General features: G+C 36.1%; 1 protein-coding gene across 3 annotated transcripts; it reads left to right on the top strand.

Annotated features, from left to right (window-relative positions):
• Window positions 1-521: 521 nt before the first annotated feature.
• LOC106663487 (carboxypeptidase B-like) lies at window positions 522-22,085 on the top strand. 3 transcript variants are annotated; one of them, XM_014388352.1, is made up of 8 exons: window positions 523-765; window positions 11,486-11,558; window positions 11,616-11,924; window positions 12,373-12,460; window positions 13,550-13,758; window positions 20,705-20,789; window positions 20,850-21,041; window positions 21,119-21,237. In XM_014388352.1, the coding sequence occupies exons 1-8, from the start codon at window positions 737-739 to the stop codon at window positions 21,163-21,165; spliced, it is 1,032 nt and encodes a 343-aa protein (XP_014243838.1). In that variant the 5' UTR covers window positions 523-736; the 3' UTR covers window positions 21,166-21,237. The 3 variants fall into 3 exon arrangements, with proteins under 3 accessions (XP_014243836.1, XP_014243838.1, XP_014243837.1); XM_014388350.2 differs by having other exon boundaries at window positions 522-765; window positions 20,850-22,085; XM_014388351.2 differs by having other exon boundaries at window positions 528-769; window positions 20,850-22,085.
• Window positions 22,086-23,331: the final 1,246 nt, after the last annotated feature.

The raw sequence follows: 23,331 nt of genomic DNA on the forward strand, positions 1-23,331 counted from the left end.
GAGTAGAAAGGCGACTATTCGCCAATATCGTCTTGCATGGACACTTGAACGTGGGGCTGTTCTCTTCACAGGTGAGTGCCGGTTTGGTTTTGTGGCATTCTGATGACCGAGACCTTGCACGGAAGACATCGAGAACGCTTTGCTTAATGTGCCATGCGTGAGTTACACCTTATTCAAAGACAATCACTTTTACCCGTTATGGGTATGGGGTGGAATGATTCGGCCCCCATCCAACAACGTCTTGTTAATGATAATCCTCGACCTAATGTAGCTACAGTTGACCCCCATTAATTGGAGTCTGTAGCGACAGAGTCTAGCACGTCCTCCTGATATAAATCCCATGGAACACTTATGGGGCATGATGAAGAGACAGGTTAGCATTCATACAGGAAAATGTTCATAAAACCTTACCAGAATTTTTATTATTGTTTTTATAAGCATCCGGTTAAAACCATAGAACAATACATTTTTAAATATTATCTTTAAACATAGATGACGCTCCAATCTGTTAATCATGTGTTTATATGATAATAATCTATTTTCATTAATAAAATAATGAAATAGTCACAATTTTCGTTTTATTAACAAAAGTAGATGTTGAACATTCAGACAGATTAAACGACAAACATGGAAAAACCAAGTTCTCAAATCATCTGTTGTTTTGATTAGTGTAGATACAGTGAGTGTGCGACTGAAATACGGTGTTGATTTAAGAAAGGACCGAAGACAAGGAATAATGAAGACTTTTACCCATCTCATGAATAAGTTGGTAAACCTCTAAAATTAGTCTTTATCATATCCGGGGCGAGTGGATTTTCGGAAGCTTGAGCATTTCCAACGATCTTTTCAACCTTTCCATTTTCTTCCTAGAACAGAGGCAAAGCCCCCAGATTTTGTTCTTGTACACCCTCCAATACCTCGCGATAAGAACCACGTCCCAGAGCAGAACGAGGCCAAGGACGGTCACCAAATTCTTCTGTATCTCGTTCAGCTCCAACTGACACTTTCCAAAGATGTACCCAGACCAAGCTTTCAGCCACACCTTGTAACTCTCGAGGTACCCCATGTCCCGACCAGAAACCGGGAATTTGTTTTTAAAACCGGTCAGCTGTTGTATTTGAAAGTTTATATTTTGATAATTTGTACCCCACAATGGTGTAATGAAATTGTAATGAACCAGAGAATAAAAGGAGTTTTTAGACCAATAAATGAGGAAAACATTAAAAATCAATCGTCGAATTTTTCACTGTTATATTCAACCCATTATATTTCGTGGTTCGACAGACCAAACTTCTTTCAGTTAATTAATCTTTATGTAAGGTAATGGTTGAAATGAAAAAGTTAGAGTCACGAGCGAGATTCGAGCCCACGAAATAAACCCACGGCTAAATACGCCGTTGCTCTACCACTTCACGATAGCTCAAGTGGTTAGAACAGCGGCGTATTGACCCGAAGATCGTGGGTTCGAATCCGGCTCGTGACACTAACGTTTTCATTCCGACCAAAACCTTACATAAAAAGATTAATTAACTGAAAGAAGTAATTTGGCCAATAGGGCACTAAATATAATGGGGTAATATGTAATATAATTATTATCAAAGTTCTCTAAAACATTACACACATATTCACTTAATCAACCACACACACGTACACACAAATACAAAATAGAAATAATTTAATTTAATACAAATACTGTAACTGAAACGATTAACAATATGTATTTGTATGTATTAAAATAGCAAAGACGCAATCAAACGAATGCCCATTCAAAGGATCGTGCCAGCCAACGTACACAAACTCAAATAAAGAGTATCTGAGTATCTGAGTCGTCTCTCTACAAAGACGAACTGTATACTTAGTAAAATTGTCATCCTTGAACTTATATCGAACCAGTTTATTATTGAACAGAAGTGGGATCGGTACTAAATAAAAGAAAAGGTCGTATACTAAGTCAAATAAAGTAAAAGAAATTCTAAAAATCTCTGTGTTGGAAAATAACATAGGCTTGGTTCCCCATACTAAGAAGATTTAAAGGTCAAACGGTGGGACATCGTAAATCATTGTCATTTAATTTATTTGAAGCATTTCGGCCCGTAGAAATCCCTACTAACGTAAACTTAATGATTTTGTGAAATGGTGAACCTTTTGAATCGCAGTGTTGTCAGAAATGTGAAAAGTGAGCCATTTTAGTTCAGATCACATACGACTAAATTACGGTAACTAAATTCTGTACACCATTCAAATAAGAAAGGTGAATATGATTTAAAGAAAATTTGTGGTCTTAAAATATTTTTTTCACAATAAAAACTAAGGGACAGATTAGGTCGCTTGGATATTCTACTCATGTGGTTCAGTATTATTTATAAGGTGGGACCGATCGCCCACCAGGGGGTTCGTACGAACTCCCTACTGATGCACCCGTTGCCGGAGGGTTCGAGTTCAGTAAGCCAGGAAGGCTCTGCCAAAGCAGGGGGGAGGAGAAGGAAAAGAAAAGGGGTAAGGAAGGATAAGGAAGGTAAGGGGCACATTTTGCCTCTATCATTGGTTACTCTTGGCACCGGAGCTGATGGTAGAGCTTGCCTAGGCCCATGGGGAAGGTATGGGATGCCACTCGAGATTCGCCGAGCCATGAGCCTGGGAACGGTGCAGATCAGAAGTCTGTGAATGTGCTCGTCAAGCCACAGGCCGGCTTAAAGCCTTGATCCGACTTGTAGAAGAAAGGTGATCCTCATCTGTAAGAATGGGCCTTGCGAGGTTGACACACGGACACTTACTTTTGGGCAACGTTCACGCATGTGTCCGTCGTGCAGAGAAAGTTTACTCGATGTGTCGCACCTAATTTAAGGGTGCAACTCCTTGGCTCTATATAGAGAGCGTGTAACACCCGATATGAGAATCGTGCTTGAGCACGACGGCGAGTATCTGAGTCCTCTGTTTCGATTCATGGAGAATGGTTGTTTTATTCCATACAGTAATGATAGTTTTGTGTGTTGAGAATTTATTTATTGGCGTGAAAGTGTAATGTGAGAGGGCTGATGGCAGAATACAGAGTTCACGATCGGACCTTCAATTCGGTTAGTTATATAATAGGTATGAGGGATGATGGAAGAGTATCAAGTACTCCACCATTCTAATTGAATGAATGGCACGTAGGTAAGAGTGTATTTAAGGTTGAGTGAGAGTGTTAATGGATTTAGAAACTGCATGCGTTGTGTGCTAAATTGACCAAGGTGTTGATATCACCCGGTACTTAACCTCTGTTGCGAACCCACAAAAAATAATGTTTCTTTCACTTTATTGTTATCTTGTTTATAGACTGATAAAATTTAAATTTACAGAAAATGGGGTACGGAACAGGTGGAATTGCCTTAGTTGAGAATCACCACCAAACAATTTTGTCAATAAATGTATGTTGCGGGTTAATAAAGGATATGCTCACAGCACTGTACAATTATGATTAAAATGTAAATAGTAAATGGTTGTTTCACCGCGCGTCTTTTAAAAGACATCCACCCTGATTTTTTTAAGAAATCCCATTGCTACGCGTGGTGCCATGTGGATCCAGCTAAAGTAAATTGTTTTATCAAAAACTGCTAACCGTAAATAGATTTTTTTTTTTGTATAAGCTCTACACATTCGAACATTTCAATAATTAAAGTTGTCTTTTTTTCAGTTTCTTGAATGAACTAGATGGGGCGTCGGTGACCGCAACGGTTTAGGCGTATTCGGAACCGACATACTTACACAATGGGCTTAAAAAAATAAATATTCAAAATTAAAAATTAAAAACTAAAATTAAAAAACCGGCACCCTGTGGGTTTATATGACCTTTGTGTTCCGAACCCTCGTAAAAAAGTTAGAAAAATGACCTTTTTTCCAAATGGTAACCAACATTTTTATTCACAGATTCAAGTGGATTCGAGTAAAAACGGCGAAATCCATTTCAAAATCAGTTCAGATATTGCCAGAATAACATGTAAAATCAGATACTGCAAACCAAAAGCACCATTGTTTTAAATTAAAAATGAATTTTTGTTTAGGTTTGGTTATTTGATTTGTATCGCTGAAATATTTTTTGGCAGTTTTTTTAAATAGTAAATAAAAATGTTACTCCCATAACGAAGTTGGAAGAAGCCCTGCATTCGAATCCGACATACTTACAAATGAGTGGTGATTAGTGACCGTTAATCGATATTTATTTAGAAAACGTGAGATGCGGTCTGGTGTGATGTAGGTTTCAGAAAAACATTTTCTTTGTCGTGCCAACTTTTCAATCTTTATTGAGATCATCTTCAGGGCCTGGGATTTACAAACATTATTTACATATTACAATTACATTTTGGATGTGGAAAAGTGAGTTTATACAATGCAAAATATATTTTATATATTCAATCAAAGTATTTCTACTCACTCAAAGTGTTTGTCTTCTGTGCAATTGTGCCATTCTTGCGTGTCGGGTCGAGAGTGCCAGTGAGATTTTGCTATTTTGTGTTTATATACGTTGGATTTTGAAGGGATGGGGAAGGATGTCGGTATAGAAAAGATATTTTTGTATAAGGCGTCGGCTTCTTTGAGGTGAAAAGAGCCGACGAAGGGAAAAAATGTGTTGATAATGGTTCGGCCAGATTATCCTTTCAGGATTATATAGAAAGGGATAAATAGGAAAAGGAAAGCTGAATTGTCGGGAAATTAGACTATGTGAAAAATATATTTGATATGTGGAATGTAATGTGATGATATAGGTTTGTTATCTGTATTGAATGAGATTAATGATATTGGCGTAGCTGCGACTGAGTTTACATGTATCTGTTCTGTAATTGATGTTGTGTTTATCTCGGTTGATATAAACTATTTCTAAGAAATTACGTTTATATTTGTTTTGTTCTGTATGTATATTTGGATTTTTGAAATTGTGTTGGTCTTCAAAATGGTGAGTAGCCAGTGCTGTAGAAGTTTTTTTTGGTTTTTGCAATCATAGATATGTTGCTTTACTCTCTTGTTCAGATATTGGGATGTAAGACCGACGTAAGTTGCCGGACAGTTTAAATAGTTGATCTTGTAGACTTACAAATGAGTTTAAAAAAATATTTAAAAAACCGGCACCCCGAGGGTTGATATAACCTCTGCTGTTGCGAACCTTAGTAAAAAAATCGGGTTACTGCATCATAATTGAAGGCAAAAACTTCCAACAAATACAGATAATTCATTTTTTTGTTTTTTCCCTTATCAGTAATCTAAAGAATTCTTTACTTACCTAAGTTATTTTTAAATTTCAAATAAATGTTGCATTAAACCAGATACTAAAATCTTCAAAAAAGTATTTTGACCTAAAAATAATGACGAAGTTTTTGCCGTATCTGATTTAACCTATTATTTTTGCAGTATCTAACGTTTTCGCCAATATTTATAAAATGGAATGAACTTGATGCATCTCCAAATGAACATGCAGCTTACTATTTGAATCGAAAAGGTTCACTTTTTAAACATTTTTTTAAAGAAATTGATAAAACAAATAATTATTGCGATATTCGGAATCAGAACTAATGAAAACCTGTTTAAATATTTGTTATAAGTTGAGTAATTTTTGAAAAATCAGGGGTACTGTAGGAAGCTGACACCTCGTAATGTATTCGTAAGAGAAAAACAATTTAAATTAAAAATAACAAAATTGCTAAGTCGATCAATTTCCCATACATCTGTTTACTGTTTTCTTCACTAAACGACAATAATAATCGTTTGTAATAATTAAACTACATCCGTGAGGGTTTCATAAAATAGTTTATTACAAGTCGAGCTTAAGCTTAGCAGGAGAAGAATGTTAAATTTAAAAAATATCAAAATTGCTAAATCGATCAATTTCCCATAATCTGTTTACTGTTTTCTTCACTAAACGACAATAATAATTGTAATGATAAAACTGCATCCGTGAGGTTGTCTTAAAATAGTTCATTACAAGTCTAGCTTAACGTTTGAAAACTAAATTTAACTACTGATTAAATACAGAATATAATGAACAGTACGAAACATTTCTTGAAATAATCTTGACTGATGATGGAAGAATTTTGTCTTCATTATTAACCATTGTAAAAATGAGGTTGAACCAGGCATTAAACACTACCCCCCTGAAAAGTAGTACACGCAAGGAAAACATCATTTTCTTGGACTAGTGTACATCAATTTTCGAGTTAACTCAGCAATAAACCCGGGCCAAGTATCTATCCTTGGCAAACTGACCGGAAATAACATAATCCGAATTTATTTTCTCCCGTTTACAATAAAGCCGTGTTGTGCAAGTCGTTCTAGGAGTCGGAAGTACTTTCTACCGTTCACGGACGATGATAATGGGTTTTTTTTTACAATGCCCGAATAAGAGCGGACAAAATGTCCTTCCGACTAGGCGACAATGACGTAACGAACGAGGAGGTCTCAGTATTCGTTACGTCCTGACGTCTTCTCCAGACACCCATTGATTTCTTAGGGAGAAACATGCTCGAGAAAAAACGACCTTAAAGACGCCTACATCTGACGTCAGTATAATTCCCGAGTCCAAACCAGTTGCCCTAGATCCTAAAGGACGTTATACATTATAAAATATTTTTAAAATATCAGTAATCGGAACCACAAGTAAACATCCATATAATCTAATGAATCAGATAATTAACTGCCAATCTAGTTCAAATAAAGAAAATGGTTATCAGATGATAGAATGGTTTTGAAAATTGTATACAAGGTTAATGTGTTTATAATGGCCTAGGACAAATATATTATTGTTTATTATAGGAACGAAGAAAATGCTATATGCCCTCCTATATAACTGGACCACCAGAGATTAACATCAAATTATCCTTTTTGTTCAGCTTAATGTAATTAAAACCATGAATTATTTAGAAAATGGTTATTACAAGCAATAACTCAGCTTTACTTGAGTATGTGGATAATAATATAATCAATGGACCCTGCCTAAGCCAGCCTAGTACCCTAATTATCAATCAACTCTTTATCTAATACTAAACGAAAATTAAGATTACATAGTATAAATGATAAATTGCTAATGTAAAGTGCTAAAAACAAACTATGAACCCTTGGGGTGTCGGTGTTTTTGAAAAAACAAAAAATTTGTAAGTATTCAGGGAAGCAGGATTCGAACCCGGGACTTTTACCTTGCAGTGATTAGCGCCACCTAGCCCCTTCGTTTTAAATGTACTGATTTATGTGTGGTGTTTATTGACCATTAATCAATGATTATTGGGAGATCGTGTGATGCGGTTTGGTGTGACGTAGAAAAACATTTTCTTTATCGTGCCAACGTTTCGATCTTTATTGAGATCATCTTCAGGTTTCAAAGTGATTGTTTTCTGCGTAATTGTGCCATTCTTTGTGTCGTCTTGAGAGTGCCCTCCGGGGGGGGGGCACTTGGGCACTCTCAAAACTCGATAAAGACATGCGTGTGTCGTTTTTTTAATCAAAATCAATGATAATACCCGGAAAATTATTATTAAAACTCATTTGACGTTAAACATAATGTGACGGAAAAATTTTGAGAATACGTCAAAGGTAGGTAATCTATTGGCCGGATGTTTAAAAATAACCGGCTAATGTCCAAAAACAAAGAGTCGTACAGGTTACTTATTAAACCGAATATTTCTTGGTCTTTGTTGAATTATTTTTAATTTCTAAATTGCCATAATAATGAAATCGATTTCCCACAGCGTTTACTGGCCATGTTTATGCGACAATTCCATTCCTTTTACGTATTTTTGTTTCCAACCTTTGTTTTTATTCTTAACTTCCTGCTTTCTTATTTTGTTTTCTTTGCCCTCCACCTTCCTCGCCGTACTTTAGGATAAGCCATACCGGCAGACCACCATAATGGAATTTTGAAAAAGTGACCTAAAGTGGGAAGATTTTACTTTAACATCTCTCCTATTCCTCAGTGGCTAAGGGATAAAATGGAGGCAAAACTTTTTAATATTTAATTTAATTTACCAATCGGAATTTAAAAGATTCCCTTCTTGTCTTTCCTCTTGTTTTATACAATTTTTAACAAACACAAAACATAAAATTAACATACATATACAAAAAATCATTTCAGAAAATAAAACATTAAAATAAATAAACATTTAAAAAAATATAAATAGGAAAGTTTATACATTTAATAATTTATAAATGATCAAATTTGGGTTCGAACAATTTAACATTAAACATTATAACAATTTTTGAAATGCATGGTCTATAGTAAAGCTTTTTTTAAATTGAGGGAAAATAACCGGCTTTTTCCTTCCTATCTCCACTATGGCGTTGTGAAAAACTTGATAATTTTCCACGTTATCGGTTTATTTTTTAAGCTGTTGGGGCCATTTACGGATTTTTGTTTGCAGTGGTTCTCTTTAATGTGGAAGTTTTCTCACTCAGAGAATACACGCTCCAAGGTTTCCTCTTTATCGCATTCCATGCAATCTGCCGAATCCGAGATGCAGAATATTTTCATGACCTTTAAATTCCCGTTCGAGCTCAAAAACTGGAGGACCCAGAAGTCGGGCTTAATCCAAGGACCTTTTATCCTTGCTGTTACGCTTGGGAAATTAAAGGTCGCCCTGTCTTTTTTCACATGTGGGGAAGGGTATCTGAGAATGAACAGCTTTAATCCGAGCTGTGGGCCGTGAGGCCACACAGTCTCAGATTCACCCCTCGAGAAAACTGGTCGGGATGGTGTCGACTCGTTCGGCACTTGAACGGCAATCTCATCTGTTTTATTCATCCAGAGGAATCACAGCCCACTTAATGTGGAACTACGGCGACAATGGGTGTTACAAAGTGGCCGAGGCGGGGGGGGGGGCGCAACCTGAAAAGGTGAGCGTCGTGTCCTCGGTCACTTCTTTTTCTCAATAATCCAGGTCGATCGGCATACTTCCTTGAGACCACTCCCAACCCTTGGATGCAAGGGGGGTATCCAGGCACAACATAATGTTGTAGCCTTGGGAGCGTGGCAACCTCTCTAAAGCACAAGCTGGATTCGTGTCGGCCTCCGGGTCGGCAGGGGAATGGGTGCTTTATCAGAGGCACACGAGGGTTAGGGTTCCAGGACTACGGGGTAGCAGAAAATGTTCCAAGTCCAACCCTGCCACATGGGAGTGGACTCATAGTGGCTTTTTGGCGATACTCCTGGCGAGAACTTAGTGTGAAACCGTTTGCGGTTTTCTTCCGAGGGCAGTGTTCCTCTAGGGGGTTAGAAATTCCACTTTAAACAAAACCGCGGCCGGAGCGGATCCGGAAGTTCTTACGCTGAAGGAGCCCCAATACTCTGGGAGATAGAGTCGCCTTTTCTATCTAGGGAGCCGGCGGGTCGGCCCTGGCTGATGCATTTCAGCCATATGAGGTTTCCCTTTGCCGTGCGGCACACTGTCTGGTGCTTAATACAGCCCCATCCACTCGGAATGGACAAGCGGGGAGTGAGGTCCGTCTTGGCCCCTCAACACCTGTACGCTGTAACACCCATCCGGTCGTGATCGGAGGTGCGTCATCTCTCATCTTGAGAATTAAAACGTCCGGTAGGGCCGAAAAGGCTAGGTACGGACGTAAAAGATCCTCTTGTTCTTTTAAGGGCTCTGAGTAAATACGGGAAGCAATGGTCATCTAACGTACCACTGTTCATTTATCCAGTTCTGGAGCATCTTTTTGCCGATTCCCATCTAATTCGTTTATTCCTAGCCAATTTCTTAGCTTTCGATTTCCCACCTCTTTTTATCCTTGAGGAACATTTTATACCTGCATCTTCAGGCGCAAATCAGTCGGTGAGGCTTTTACGATCATTTGCGGGGCATCATTTGTTATAATGCGATACTCCTTTGTCGTCCTCAGTAACGCTATCCGTGCTAATTCGAGCATCATTTTTCCTTTGGAGTTTAGTATTGGGTAAGCTGCTATCGGGATAAAACACTTTTATATATGATAGCCATTGCTGTACCAACGAAGCCCCACACTACTTCGGAGAACTGCCTTAGTTCTGAAAAATGCATTTAATTTTCCCCTTAGTATTCCGTATGTTGCGTGAAGCCGCAATTAATGCGCTTGTTGCTTACTATCACTTTTGGATCATTTTGAAGTGTCCCTTGAAATAAAATTTAGCATTTTCCCGATGCTAGTTGCAATTTTATTTGTTTGCACCACTCCGATATTACTAGGGTAAGAACGTTTGTCTTTTCTTCTAGTTTTTTCTTGGTATTTGCGGCGATCGTTCAAGCCAGGTCGTCTACGAGGTTCTCGAGTCTTTTTAGTTTGGTTATGAGGGTGTCGATAACGGCGTTCCAGCAAATAAGTCCAAGTATAGACCCCTGGGGGCACCCTTTTGCTACCTTGTGCTCGGTTACTGAACGTTTTAATTCAGTCCCTTTAGAGCCTTTAGATTTTCAAAATAATTCCTTGTTGGTGAGAAGAGGTTTCTTGGGCAGTTTTCCTTTTAGATTTCTTCCAGTACGAGACACCATTCTTTGTTGTCACAGGTTCTCTATGTATGTCGAAGAACACTGCTAACGAGTAAATCCCTTTGCTTTGTTTTACATCAGTTATTAGTGTTAGAATTGTCAGTACCGAGATCTTCCTTACAACTGTATTTCCGAGCATTTCTCCTCTATAAGGTGATTTGAGTTTGGACAATATCAGCTTTTCTGAAACTTTACTCAACTTTAATTTTAGGTAAGGTTTTGGTTGAAACGAAAAAGTCAGTGCCACGAGCGGGATTCGAACCTACGACCTTCGGCTAAATACGCCGCTGCTCTACCACTTGAGCTATCGTGGCTTCGATCCACTCGGACACCAACTTCCCATCTCAACCCACCTTTTGAATTTTCCCTCCTTTTTGCCGTTTTTCAAATGTCGTGTAATTTGGTCAATAGACCTCTAAACATAATGAATTTACTTTTAGAGTACGTCCGTTCCGTTTCCTGTCTAAAGAAGTTTTCACCCTAACTTTTTTCCAAATTTCTGGAAAATACACTTCCTTGAGGGATCCGGTAAAAAGGTCCTTTTAGTTGGGGGAATATCTGACTACTCCCTTTTATAAGTCATCGTCTGTCTTTTAAAAGAGTTATTTCATGTGTCTTTTGAATGGTCGATTCATTCTAGATTATTATGTATTGCGTTACGCCTTTTTTCAATGAAGTGTTTAGAAACTGCCATATATGCTGATTAGTTGGTCTGTTATTGTTCACTTTGGAGTATTCAAATATTTCACTATTTTTTGCTATTTTTTCTGGCTTAATACATATAATGGGGCATATTGAATATTAAACTTCTTTTTCTCTAAAGTTCTGTCCCATTCGTACCATCCATATACACAAATTAACCATAAACACCAACACATACACAAAGTTTCATAACGATGTATTAATTTTTTTAAATATTATTTAATAAATTTTATCTTTAAGTTAGATTATGACATAATCATGCTGTTATGTGGAATTATATATTTTTGCAATTGTATGCGCAGAGTATGCAAAAACAACCCTTTTTGGGAAGCGACCTATTCTATGATAAACAAGGGCTACCTATCTTCAAAAGAGGTCGTAATCCTGAAACTCGGATTGTGATTCGGTTTTAACTGTTGAATTTTTTTACAGATAGTAAGTTTGCTCAAGCTCATATGCAAAGAAGAAAAGCTCAAGTACATGTCAATCGGGGAAACAGCCGGAGGACAAGAAATACCGGGGGTATTCGTAGGCGAAGAAAACGGCAATAAGCCCGTCGTACTCATTGAAGCCGGGTGCCATCCCAGGGAGAAAGTGGCCGCCGCGGCGGCTATTTACGCCATCGGCCAATTGGCCAAAGAGAAAAAGGACAAAATACTGACTAAGATATTGGAGACTGTCGACTTGGCCATCGCACCACTACTCAATCCTGACGGTTATCTGTTCGCCATTGAAACCGATGTGAGTATCAGATTTGCCAGTTTTCCGAATAAAGGTTTATCATTTTTAATTAGCGTCGGAAAATCTAATGACCCTAATTAATTAGGTAATTTAACAATCGGGTTCGAATGCAGGGCCACTGGATTCGAACCCGGTACCTTTACCTTACAGTGATGAGCGCCGCGTCATCGCCTAAACCCTTGCGACCAGCGACTACCGACGCCGCCATTATATAACTTTATAAGAAATTTACCAAATCTCAAATCCGCGAATCATTTAACTAGCCTATACAATTTGCAAAAATAAAATTCGATGAAGCAATGTCCCCGATGATTGCTGTTTTGACCCGAAAATCATTGTAAATCTGGACTCATGCTTACTTGTACACGTTTGCAAAATATAATGCAGCACATTATCTGATGGTCACATCAAAGTTACACATAAAAATGATAACGTTAACTCATTTAAGGAAAACTGGAGGAAGAACAGGAACAACACTTTCATCAACCACTGCCGAGGTATTGACATCAACAGAAATTTCTCCTACAAATGGAAAGGTAAGTTTTTCTTTTAAATCTTGACATCAAACATTTGTTTTCTCTTAAAATCGTTTTTACAGAAACGAAAGGGAAAACTATCAAAGCTAATATTTCTGTTCGTATTTGCCGTATAATTTATACACCTTTAAATTTGTGTAATCAGTCAAAATCCGTTGAAGTCATGCAATGATCTATGTACTTACTCAAAATATTTTTTTTTTCACCCTTTCTCTAAGTATTTCTCACGATGTTTCATTTCATACCATAGTTCTATCAAATGTTTTACGCCTAACTTAAACTTCTTAAATTAATATATAAAGCTGTATTTTTAAAAAATATATTTTTTACCGAGATTTGCAACTGCGCGATCATATCAACCCCCGAGATTCGTGTATAAAAAAATTCCATTCGGAAGTATGTTGGGTTCGAAGAAAAGCAAGTTGTCTAGATGCTTTTCTTCGTTCCAGTTGATCATTGGGGGAGGGGCTAAAACTTCATATATGTACTTTAAAAGCTTTTTATTGGGTGAAATGAAAAAGTTAGTGTCACGAGCGGGATTCCAACCCACGACCGGCCAAATACGCCACTGGACCACTTGAGCTATCATGATTTCGAATCCCGCTCTTGACACTAACTTTTTCATTTCAACCAATACCTCACACAAAGATTATTAATAAATATGGCGTGGCCATCACACGTCTTTTTTCTTGTTGCCAAAAAGTATAGTGAAGTAAGGCGAGAAAATTATTAATTAAATAGCTTAAATAAAACTTCAAATTAGGTATTTAACTAGTAGACCATTTTTTTCATTATTTTCAGTGGTCTAGAAAAAAAATCTAATTTAATTTAACGCTAGCTGATAATAAGAAATAAAAACAATTGATTAATTTTTTATCATATTGCAATATGTTTATTGTTACGTTTTGTATAAAATAAATAATAATATATGCCCATGTCTTTTCCTGAAAGAATACTGAATTTATTTTCCCCCTAAGGTATCATTAGTCAACAAGTGTACGGTGTTGACACATATGTAAATTTAAAACTTTATTAACTTTTATTCATAAAACTACTATTTTCTAAGCCTTTTTATTGTATTTTTTCCAGAGGGCGGAGCAGAAAGGATTCGTGACCCCTGTTCCCAGTTTTACTGCGGAAGCGAGCCCTTTTCCGAAGCAGAGTCCTGCGCCCTTAGGGACTTCTTTCTCTGCTTCGAACCAAGGGTGAAGATGTACCTTAGCCTCCACAGCCCCGACCAGAGTATCGTCTATCCTTGGTCCTACGACCTGACTCAACCTGAAGATCGTGAACAGCTAGTAAGAAACTATTTAAAAGTAATAACAAATGTTTGTCTGTGGATCGGCACAATTAGCGGTTCCAACTTTTTATCTGAACGAATACCGATGGTAGTGATTAATTTGAAGCCTACTATTAATAATACAATGTCTATACGTTTGTAGGAAATGAAGAAGTAGGTATAAGTATTGTTAGGATGTGGGATCGTATGGTATCGCTGGCTCTATATAATTTTTTTTAAATAATATTGTTTACGGGGATTTGGAATTGAGCGATCATATCAACCCCCCCCCGTATACTAGGGGTATTTAGTGTGTAATGCTTGTTAACATGCACACGTGCCTCTTCGACTACACCTTATGGTGGGTGTAGTGGCTATATACAGTTACCGGCCACTACCGCTTATGGAATGTTCTCGCCCTCCACTCTGCAGCCAATCAGAATAGAGCCCTTCCGAATATAAGCAGGGACACTGCCTGCAGACCTCAGACTCGTCAGCCCGACGAGTTCTTACCCATCACTAATCAACAACGACAGCAGACTCGTCAACCCGACGAGGTCTTACCTGTCACTAATGGAACATTGAAATCGACAACGACAACAGCAAGGGTACTCACAACATTAGCCTGATTCTCGCTTTCTCAACACAGCCGAGTTGGCTATAAACGCCAACTGCTGCTCTCGGCTAATTGCTGCACTCGAGTCCCTTCGGCCTATGTGGAGTCAACCGACTCACGGCCCCCAGACCTCAGCTAACGGTTCACTCGGTCACCGATCACCACCAACGGCATACGCACACTGCTCCGGGCTCGATGCTACGAAACAACACCGGCCCTTTTTACGGCCACCAAAACTCCCAGTCACTAAAGTGAGCTTTCGGAGGAACAAGATAAGCGTCTGGAAAATGTACTGTTGGGTCAGATTTATTTTCTGCACCACCCGAATATCCAGAGTATTACACCTATATTCAGACCTATTCTGGTTTCATACCTCCTTCGGTAGGAAATATTTCCTAGGCCACTTTCTTTACCAATCAATAAATTCTCGTCGACCTCACTATATTTTCCAGCTAATTCAAATCTTTTATCCATTCTCTTAACGCCCGCTCATCTCCCAGGGACCTATACCTTCCTCGTCATAAAACCTCTACATTTAAGAGGTCCTTCCTTGCTCGAGCCACAAATATCTGGAATTCTCTTACTTTGCCAATCCGCAAAGAAACTTCCCTTACCTCTTTTAAATCCCTCCTGTACAAACATCTCATCTCCCTCCAAATAGAGCCAACTTAGTCCACATTATTTTCAGGTCCTTTTAACAAATAAGAAAGTTTGTTTCTTTCCTTTTCTCGACTTTTATAGTAGTTATGATAGTATTCTTTATTATTACTATTTGCCCTACAAATCGGGTTCGCAACAGCAGATCAATCCTCGGAGTGCCGGTGTTTTTGAAAAAAAGACCATTTGTAAGTATGTCGGATTCGAATCCGGGACGTTAATAAAATTTACCTTACTTGATGAGCGCCGTGTCACCGCCTAAACCGTTGCGGCCACCGACGCCCCCAATCTTATTATTGGTACTATTTTTTATATTTGGTACAATATTGTGTGTTTTATGTCAATTTATTTCAATATATATAAACGTCAAACTTTATTAATTCAAGTGCCAGATTTACAAAAAAAACTTTGTGACCTTATTGATTTTCTTAGGGGTCTCTACTCCCTAAATAAAGGTTTTTTCTCTCTTAATCAAAATTACACTATACAAAAATAACTTCGTGATTGAAAGAAACATTGTCAAATTGATATAAGTTAACATTTTTATCTTTGTTAAGTTTTTATAAGGTTGGATAATGTAATCCCAAAACGTAGTAGTTAAAACACATTTTTAAACTCAGAAAAAAAAAAAGCACCAAACATAATATTTAACTAGACAGGAAAGAACTGGTTTATTTTAAAACAATTATATACTACATACCATTTTATTTGAAGGGCAATTAGCCCACGGCTGAATAGTACTTGTTATCTTACATAACGCCCTTCTATCCCTCGTCGGTACAAAAAAACTTTCTTTTTAAAAATTACATAAACTGTAAACTACCTTATTTATTTATATCTGATGAAAGGAAAGTTGTAGCACTGATGACTCTAGACTTGACGGAGTTCGTGTCATCCTCGATTTAGTGATAGAGTGTAAGACAGTATAGCATGTCTTCAGAATGTTTATGCTATGCGTTTGGTCGAACTAAGATAGTTTTAAAATTGTTCCGCAATGCTAATTACTCTAAGTTGTTATGAAACAACTTTTGAAGTACAAATATGGAGTTTTAGCCCCCCCAGTGATCAACTGGAACGAAGAAAATCAACTAGACAACTTGCTAAAGCGTTTCTCAGGCTAAATTCGCGGAAATGGACATACACTTTTTGACCCGGCCTGCTTATATTCCAAAGATTCGGCCACCTGAAGTTTTAAACAACCAGGGTTCGAAATTATTATGTTTCCTTTAAATTAAAATTTTTATCTAAATCCATTATGTTTCGTAGTCCGATTGACCAAATAACTTCTTTCAGTTAATTAATCTTTATGTAAGGCATTGGTTAAAATGAAAAAGTCTGCGTCACGATCGGGATTAATCCCGATCGTGACACTAACTTTTTCATTTCAACCATTCAACCTTTTACATAAATATTAATTAATTGAAAGAAGTTATTGGTCAAACGGACCACGAAAAAGAATGGATTTAATAAGTAAAACGAAGCATATCTTTACTAAAGCTCTCCGTGGCCATTTTATTTGTCGCCGAGAATCGAATCCTGATTACACTACATTTGAACAATTGCAAAAAGGAGGGAAAATTCGAAAGGTAGGTTGAGATGGGAAGTTGGTGTCCTTGTGGGTCGAAGTCACGATAGCTCAAGTTGCAGAGCAGCCGTCGTGGGTTCGAATCCCGCTCGTGACACTGACTTTTTCATCTCAACCAATTCCTTACATAAAGATTAATTTTTATCTAAGTTGGTAAAAGTACATCCGTCCATTTGCAATGAACTTTTTACAGGCGGAATTGATTTTTTATTTATCGATTAATTTGAAGTATAACCAAGTTTTGTTGACTATACAAATTTTCTTATATAAAGAAGATTTACATTGCGATCGCATTTTTTGTAAAGAATCATTATCGAACCGAATCCGGACGATATGTCGTAGGACTGCCGTTTAGCTGAATCCCACCATAGCTTGAGAGTTCTCGCTCCAGGGCTTTCACACGTTTCCACAACATAAAAAGAAAATTAGATAAATCCCCAGACTTGAAAATCGAATATCACAAGTTCATGGAAAAATACACAGGCTTAAAGCATATGTCTTGTTCAGTCAATCAGGGTGCTTACACCATACAATTGCGTCGTTAAAACAAGTTGAAACTCCGTGTCGTTTTCAATTTTATCTAGTCTTTCTCGCAACTGCAACGACTTTGTGCCGGTCACAAGGCTCAAAAGGATAGTCATAGTAGTATTCTAAATTTTCGTCGTCACCCGATCGTTTTCACCTGCGACGTTCAGAAGTACAGGCCAATTCTGCTCAGGACATCAGATTATCATCAGAGAGGGAGAGAGGGAGGGAGGGAGGGAGGGAGGGAGAGAGANGTGGAGAGAGGGGAGAGGGAGAGAGAGGGGGAGGGAGTGAGAGAGAGATGGGGGTGAGAAAGAGGGAGGGGGGTATACAAAAAAACTATCGTTGACACAGTTAGAAAGTGAAAGAGTGGAAGAGAGCGAGAGGAAAAAGAAACTTTCGGGAGTTAAGTAATACAAGAAAATGCGATCCAATAAATGATATTAGTAATTCCCAAATATTAAATCAACTTTTTATATTTTTACGTTTTTCTTAATCGTCTTAAAACAAAAATTCTATAGTAATTAAGAGAGTAATTTTTCAAAAAGTATATTGTACTGTAACATTTCTCATCAACCATCTTTGCTAAAGAACTTTTATAAAATATTTTTAATACGATTCAGTTTTGCCTATTTTCTTATTCAGGACGCAATTGTCATTTTTGTTTTTGTCGTTAATAAGCTGTGGGTTTTTTCCAAATAGAAAACGGAAATTTGCAATTTAGCCGGTCTAAAGATTGGATCCAATAACGACGTTTTCCTAAGCGTGTCCACTTCGTTCCGATGAACCTCAAGGATTTTGGCCAATAATAAATTGACCAATTGACCAATCGTTCATTTAGTAACGAAACGCCTTTTCACGGGTTGTTGACACTTCTAATTGCGCTCAAAGAATCTTTTAAGCGTGTATGCAAAAATCCGTTGCAATGACGGAAAAATGCAATAATTTTAATTTGGAACGTTTGTATATTGTTTTCGCAAAAACAACAAGGCGTTTTTACTTTGGACAGACCCCCCACGTGGTCTCTGGTCTCTTCTTCCAATAACCCTTTATCTGTGGTTCGATGGAAATTCACCCCACTGAAGCTTAACGTCACTTAAAGCAACCCCTTTCTAGCTCTTTTAGCTGTGTGATTGCATTTGGGGCAATATTTTTGTACAAAGCATGCGGTTTGAAATAAGGGAACATCCTCAATTGGAAACAACGCTCCTTATCTTCCAGCTAATATCCGCTGGAACCGGCACTTTTCAGGAGTATACAATAGCTCTTCAAAGTTGCATTGACACTCAAAAACAAAAACCCGGACCACGTATTTTATTAAAAAATTCTTATTTTCATGTAAACCAAATTAAACGAGATCAGAAATTCATGAGTTTTAATAATAAATAAATCCTTTTATTTAACCTGCATTAAGTGAATATGTGTAGAGATTAGTGACCGTTAATCGATATCTGAATAATTAAGTGAATAATTTGCTTGACAGCAAGTTGTTGTTCAGAGCCACAAAAAATAAATTATACAAAATAGTTTAACATAATAAAACGAAAATAGAACCTTCTAACACAATGTAAATATAAAATACATACTAACATACATTTCTAGATGTATGTAATTCTAAAATAATAAATTACCAAACAGGTACAATCTTTTTAGAAATATTTTTTTTAAATTCAAGAAAGTTTGTACAATTGTAATAAATCCTTGCTTTATGATTATACAAAACTAAGAGTAACAATTAATGAAAAATTACAATAACTCGATGCATTAACTTTAGGTAAAGAAGTGTGTTTCTTAGTGACTTGTTGTTTCATAATTTGTTGAAGTCGTGAGGGCGCTCAAGAATGAGGTAGTTTTGAAAAACACCTTTTTCATTTTTCGCCGGCGTTTCGACCTTTAGTCGGGTCATCTTCAGTAGATAAAGTGTGGTTCTATTCTTGTGGTGTCATATAGGTTTTGTGTGAAAGTGTTGCAAGGTAAAGTGTTCACAACACTTTCATACAAAACCAATATGACAACACAAGAATAGCATAACACTTTACGCCACAATTTCGGCTAAAATTGAAGAAGGTTTTTTTCTAAACTACCTTGTTATTGACCGCTCCTCACGACTTCGATAAATTAAGATAAAGCTAATCTTATTATTGGTACTATTTTTTTATATTTGGTACAATATTCAATATTGTGTTTTATTTTAATTTATTTCATTATTTATTCTTTTATTACATTCCCTGATCNGGGTTCGCAACAGCAGAGGTCATATATCAACCCTCAGGGTGCATGCAGGGATCCAGGGCCGCTGAAGTGATTTTATTTATAATAAATTGATTTATAGACGTGAAATTTCTCAAAATTCAAAATTTACGAAAAAGTTTGCGGATTCTACGAATAATTAAATCAATAGGGAATTTAAAAATTAAATTAGAATCAAAACCACGCCTAAACATTTTAATTTATTAGTAAGTAACAAAAACCATTTAATTATGACGGTTTGAAAGAAAATTCACCAAAACACGGAAAATCGGTTAGTTATAGATCAAAATTTAACTTAAATTTATTGCCTGGTTTTGCTCTTAATTATCTTTTCTGGCCTCAAATTTATTGCCTGGTTTTGCTCTTAATTATCTTCTCTGGCCTCGCGAAGGACCTTAAGTATTTTGGCCATCTAGTAAATAAGTGACCAGATTTCATCTTGTGAAAAATAAACCCATTCTTCAACAGGTTTTATGCTATTCAACGCTTGTTGCAGGCGTCGAACGATGTCTAGCCTGTCTCTTTATCATATCACATAAGAGTTCTTTATGATTCATGTCAGGAGAACGTCCTGGCCGATTCATTGTGGTAAATCTTATGTCCTTCAAGTAATGGGTGAGCTACATGCGATCGAGCATTATCATGCATTAACACGAAGTTGTCTCCAATAAATGGAGCGAAAGGGTCCACAGCTTACAGAAAAAATTCCTCGATGTACTTTATGGCAAGCAAAGATCCATTCTACACGATAATCGGTTCGGTACGACATGGACACCATAACTGACTGTCTTTGAAAAGGACGTGACTCACGCATGGCACATGAAGCAAATCGTTCTCCACGTTTTCTGACATGGTCCCTTTCATCGGATTCAGTCATTGGGGACTTGTGGTTGAGTTGTTAGGGAGTCTGATTCTCGTATTTGTTATTTTAGTTGTTCTGGGTTCAACTTTGTATATTAGATTGTAGTATATTAGATTATATTATAATTATTAGAGAAAAAAAATGTCCCCTGCTGCAACTACTGTCACCTAAAAGCATAGTTGGACATTAAGCTCTATTGTATGACAGTAATTACTTTACTTTAATTCAGTTTTTCAGCTTGTATAACTATAATTTTTCTTTAGTTTTCATAAGAAACTTTTGACCATCCAGGTAATCTTAAATTAGAATCACTTTATGGGAAAATTTCTCAAAAACCATTAATTATGCTTCAAATGGTTTCAATTAATAATATGGGTGGTTTGTTTACTTTATTACCTTTTAATTATTACTAAAAAGAAATTACAAGTATTTAGGTTTTTTTAATGTTTATACATATCTTTTATCCATAGGAACTTCTAGCTTGGAATGTAAGTGACAAAATCAGAGAAAAATTTTACACAGAATTTGATGTTGGGCAGTCTTCATCTCTCATAGGTGAACTACAAATTAAAATATAGATTTTACTCAATAATAAATGCCAATTTATTTTTGCAGGTCGTACGGCAGGGACAAGTCTCGACTGGGCAAAGGCCATTGCCAATGTAAAATACTGCTATAGTATCTACTTGCCAGGTCCGCAATATGGCTACAACATGCCACCTGAGCTCATACCTCATTTTGGACATATGCTTCTGGAAATGATAGGTACTTTCGTTCAAATATTTACGCCCAGGCAGAATGGAGAAGGTAAATGTACAAAAGACAAAGGGGATAAAAATTCAAATGAGGGTCCAAAATCAAAACGTTCCATTTTACAAATGAAGGGCACCGATGGATCTGTAGAGAACAAAGACAGTGTAGAACAGAATAAAAACAATGCTGTAAAAGGGGAAACAGAAGAAATTCAATTGAAAGACAAGGAAACACCTACAGAAAACAAAAATAAAAATGAAGAACAGGAAATACCGAAAGATACTAAACAAGAAGCCAAATTGGCAAACAGTGTGGAAACCAAATCTGCTGATGAAATTTTTAATACATCTGATAAAAACAACAAAGAAACTAAAGGAACGACAGTTGTTGAACAACCGACTCCGAGTATTAACCAAGCTTTGGAAGATATTTTAACAAATAAAGAGAATCCAAAAGAAGCAGCAGAACATAAAGAAAACAATCTTTTAGAAAGTATATTTGACCTAAAAAAAGAACCTAAAGAAGTAAAAATAAACATTCAGAAAGAAAATCAGATAACAACAATAGCAGATAACAAAACAAGAAAAACTACAGAAAAATCTGAAGAGAATAAAGCACAACAGGTTAAACAAGAGGTTAAAAATAAACAAAAACTTAACTTGAAAAGAGATGTTATAGTAATTAGAGACCGGCCAACAGCTGAAGCCATGAGAAAAAAGTCACAATATATAACACGTGATATAAAAGAAGGAATTAACATGAGTAAAATGAAGGGTAACAAAGTGGAAATAAAAAAGGACGAACCTTGTAAAACAGTTATTAAACAAGAAGCATCAAAAGAAACAAAAGACGAAGAGAAAAATGAAGTGTGGATAAAAGAAGCAATCAAAAAGGTCAGTAAAAAAATGGGGAAAAAACCGAAAAAGGCAGAAAAAAATACCGGCCCAAACAAAACATGGATTAAAGATACGATAAAAATGGCTGTTAAAAAAGATGGAACTAAGCAAAAGAAAGTATCAAAAAAAGCTCCTAAAGATCGGTAGAATAAATGGATGGCTAAACAGATTTTACTAAGCAAAAATAAATGTTTTGAATTTACTTCATTTTTTTTGCTAACTAAAAAAATCATAATTGATAAGTTAATTATTGTCCCACTTCAGATAGTAATCTTTGAGAAACACAATTTAATTTATTAATTAGACCATCCCTTATATTTTTAAACAAATGAGATGAACGAACTGCAATTTTTCAAATAATTTAAGACTAAAAATTATACAGTTTATAACAGAATGAAATATTAAATAGATTAGTAAATATTATCTATTGCAGTTATTATTCATTTATTATTTTTATCTAATGTTTTTAAATTCTAAATTTTTATGTATGTTTTTTGTACTCTTAACTGTCCAATTGTGGGTCATTTTTGACCCGTTTGAACTGCAATGAAATGAATAAAATCTTTGACTGCTCTAATTTTCTAATTTGATCCATTTGGATGAATGAAGGTAAAAATATAAGCTAGTACAGAAGGGGGTTAGTACAGTTATAAAATGCTAAACAACAAATAAATATATTTGACAAAACAGATACACAAAAAATGCATTGGAAAAAATCAACAAAAGAATCATATTTCCACACCTAAGTTCACAAAATTTTAAGATTATCAATATTCAGAAGAGACATAAAGAAATATTGGAAGTATTTGTTATATCTATAAATAAACCAAAGTTTTCTGTATCCTGTCTGTTGAGGAAACTATATTATTAACTGTTCCCAATTAAAAATTTTAAACCTAATTTGCTTCATAAATCAATACGTTTCCCTCTTTGTAGGTTGCATTACATTGGTAAGTTTGGTCAGCCATTGCAATTTCTTAATTGTGAAATATTTTATAAACCTAAGTAATTTAAAATTTTACTAATAACCAATCAAAAACAAAATAAACCTGAAATTAGGATTGAATGCATTGGTCAAACGAATGTATAAATTTTAATCACAATCTAACCAACCTTTGTTCTAAAATTCGTTTAAATGTTCAAGCTGGTTTAAAATATGGATGACTGGTTTGATATCAGCGTAACTGTACAATCTGCAATAAATTAAGTACTTTTTTAAATTTATCATTCTTGTTTTCTTAGTTTTGAAAACAATGTCTAAAAATTGCGTCTTTACCCAAAAAGACAAAAGTATAATTTAAGTAAAGTATATTTTAATTAAAAGTATAATTAGAGCAATTGACTTATTAAAATTAATTATGGCATATTTCTTATTATTCTTATATTTTCTGTTTAAATTAGAAAATAAAATGCTTTTATTAACATTGATATGTTTATGGAGGCATGAG

This window comes from Cimex lectularius, unplaced genomic scaffold, assembly GCF_000648675.2.
Source record: "Cimex lectularius strain Harlan isolate CLEC.00 unplaced genomic scaffold, Clec_2.1 scaffold5, whole genome shotgun sequence".
Taxonomy (NCBI): Eukaryota; Metazoa; Arthropoda; class Insecta; order Hemiptera; family Cimicidae; genus Cimex; species Cimex lectularius.

Bases quoted from the DNA above. Each gene is read 5' to 3' on its own strand.
- LOC106663487 (XM_014388350.2), top strand. From the start codon at position 737: ATGAAGACTTTTACCCATCTCATGAATAA. The intron at 766-11,485 runs GTTGGTAAACCT...TTGTATGCGCAG, and splicing joins TTTACCCATCTCATGAATAA to AGTATGCAAAAACAACCCTT. The intron at 20,790-20,849 runs GTGAACTACAAA...TTATTTTTGCAG, and splicing joins GCAGTCTTCATCTCTCATAG to GTCGTACGGCAGGGACAAGT.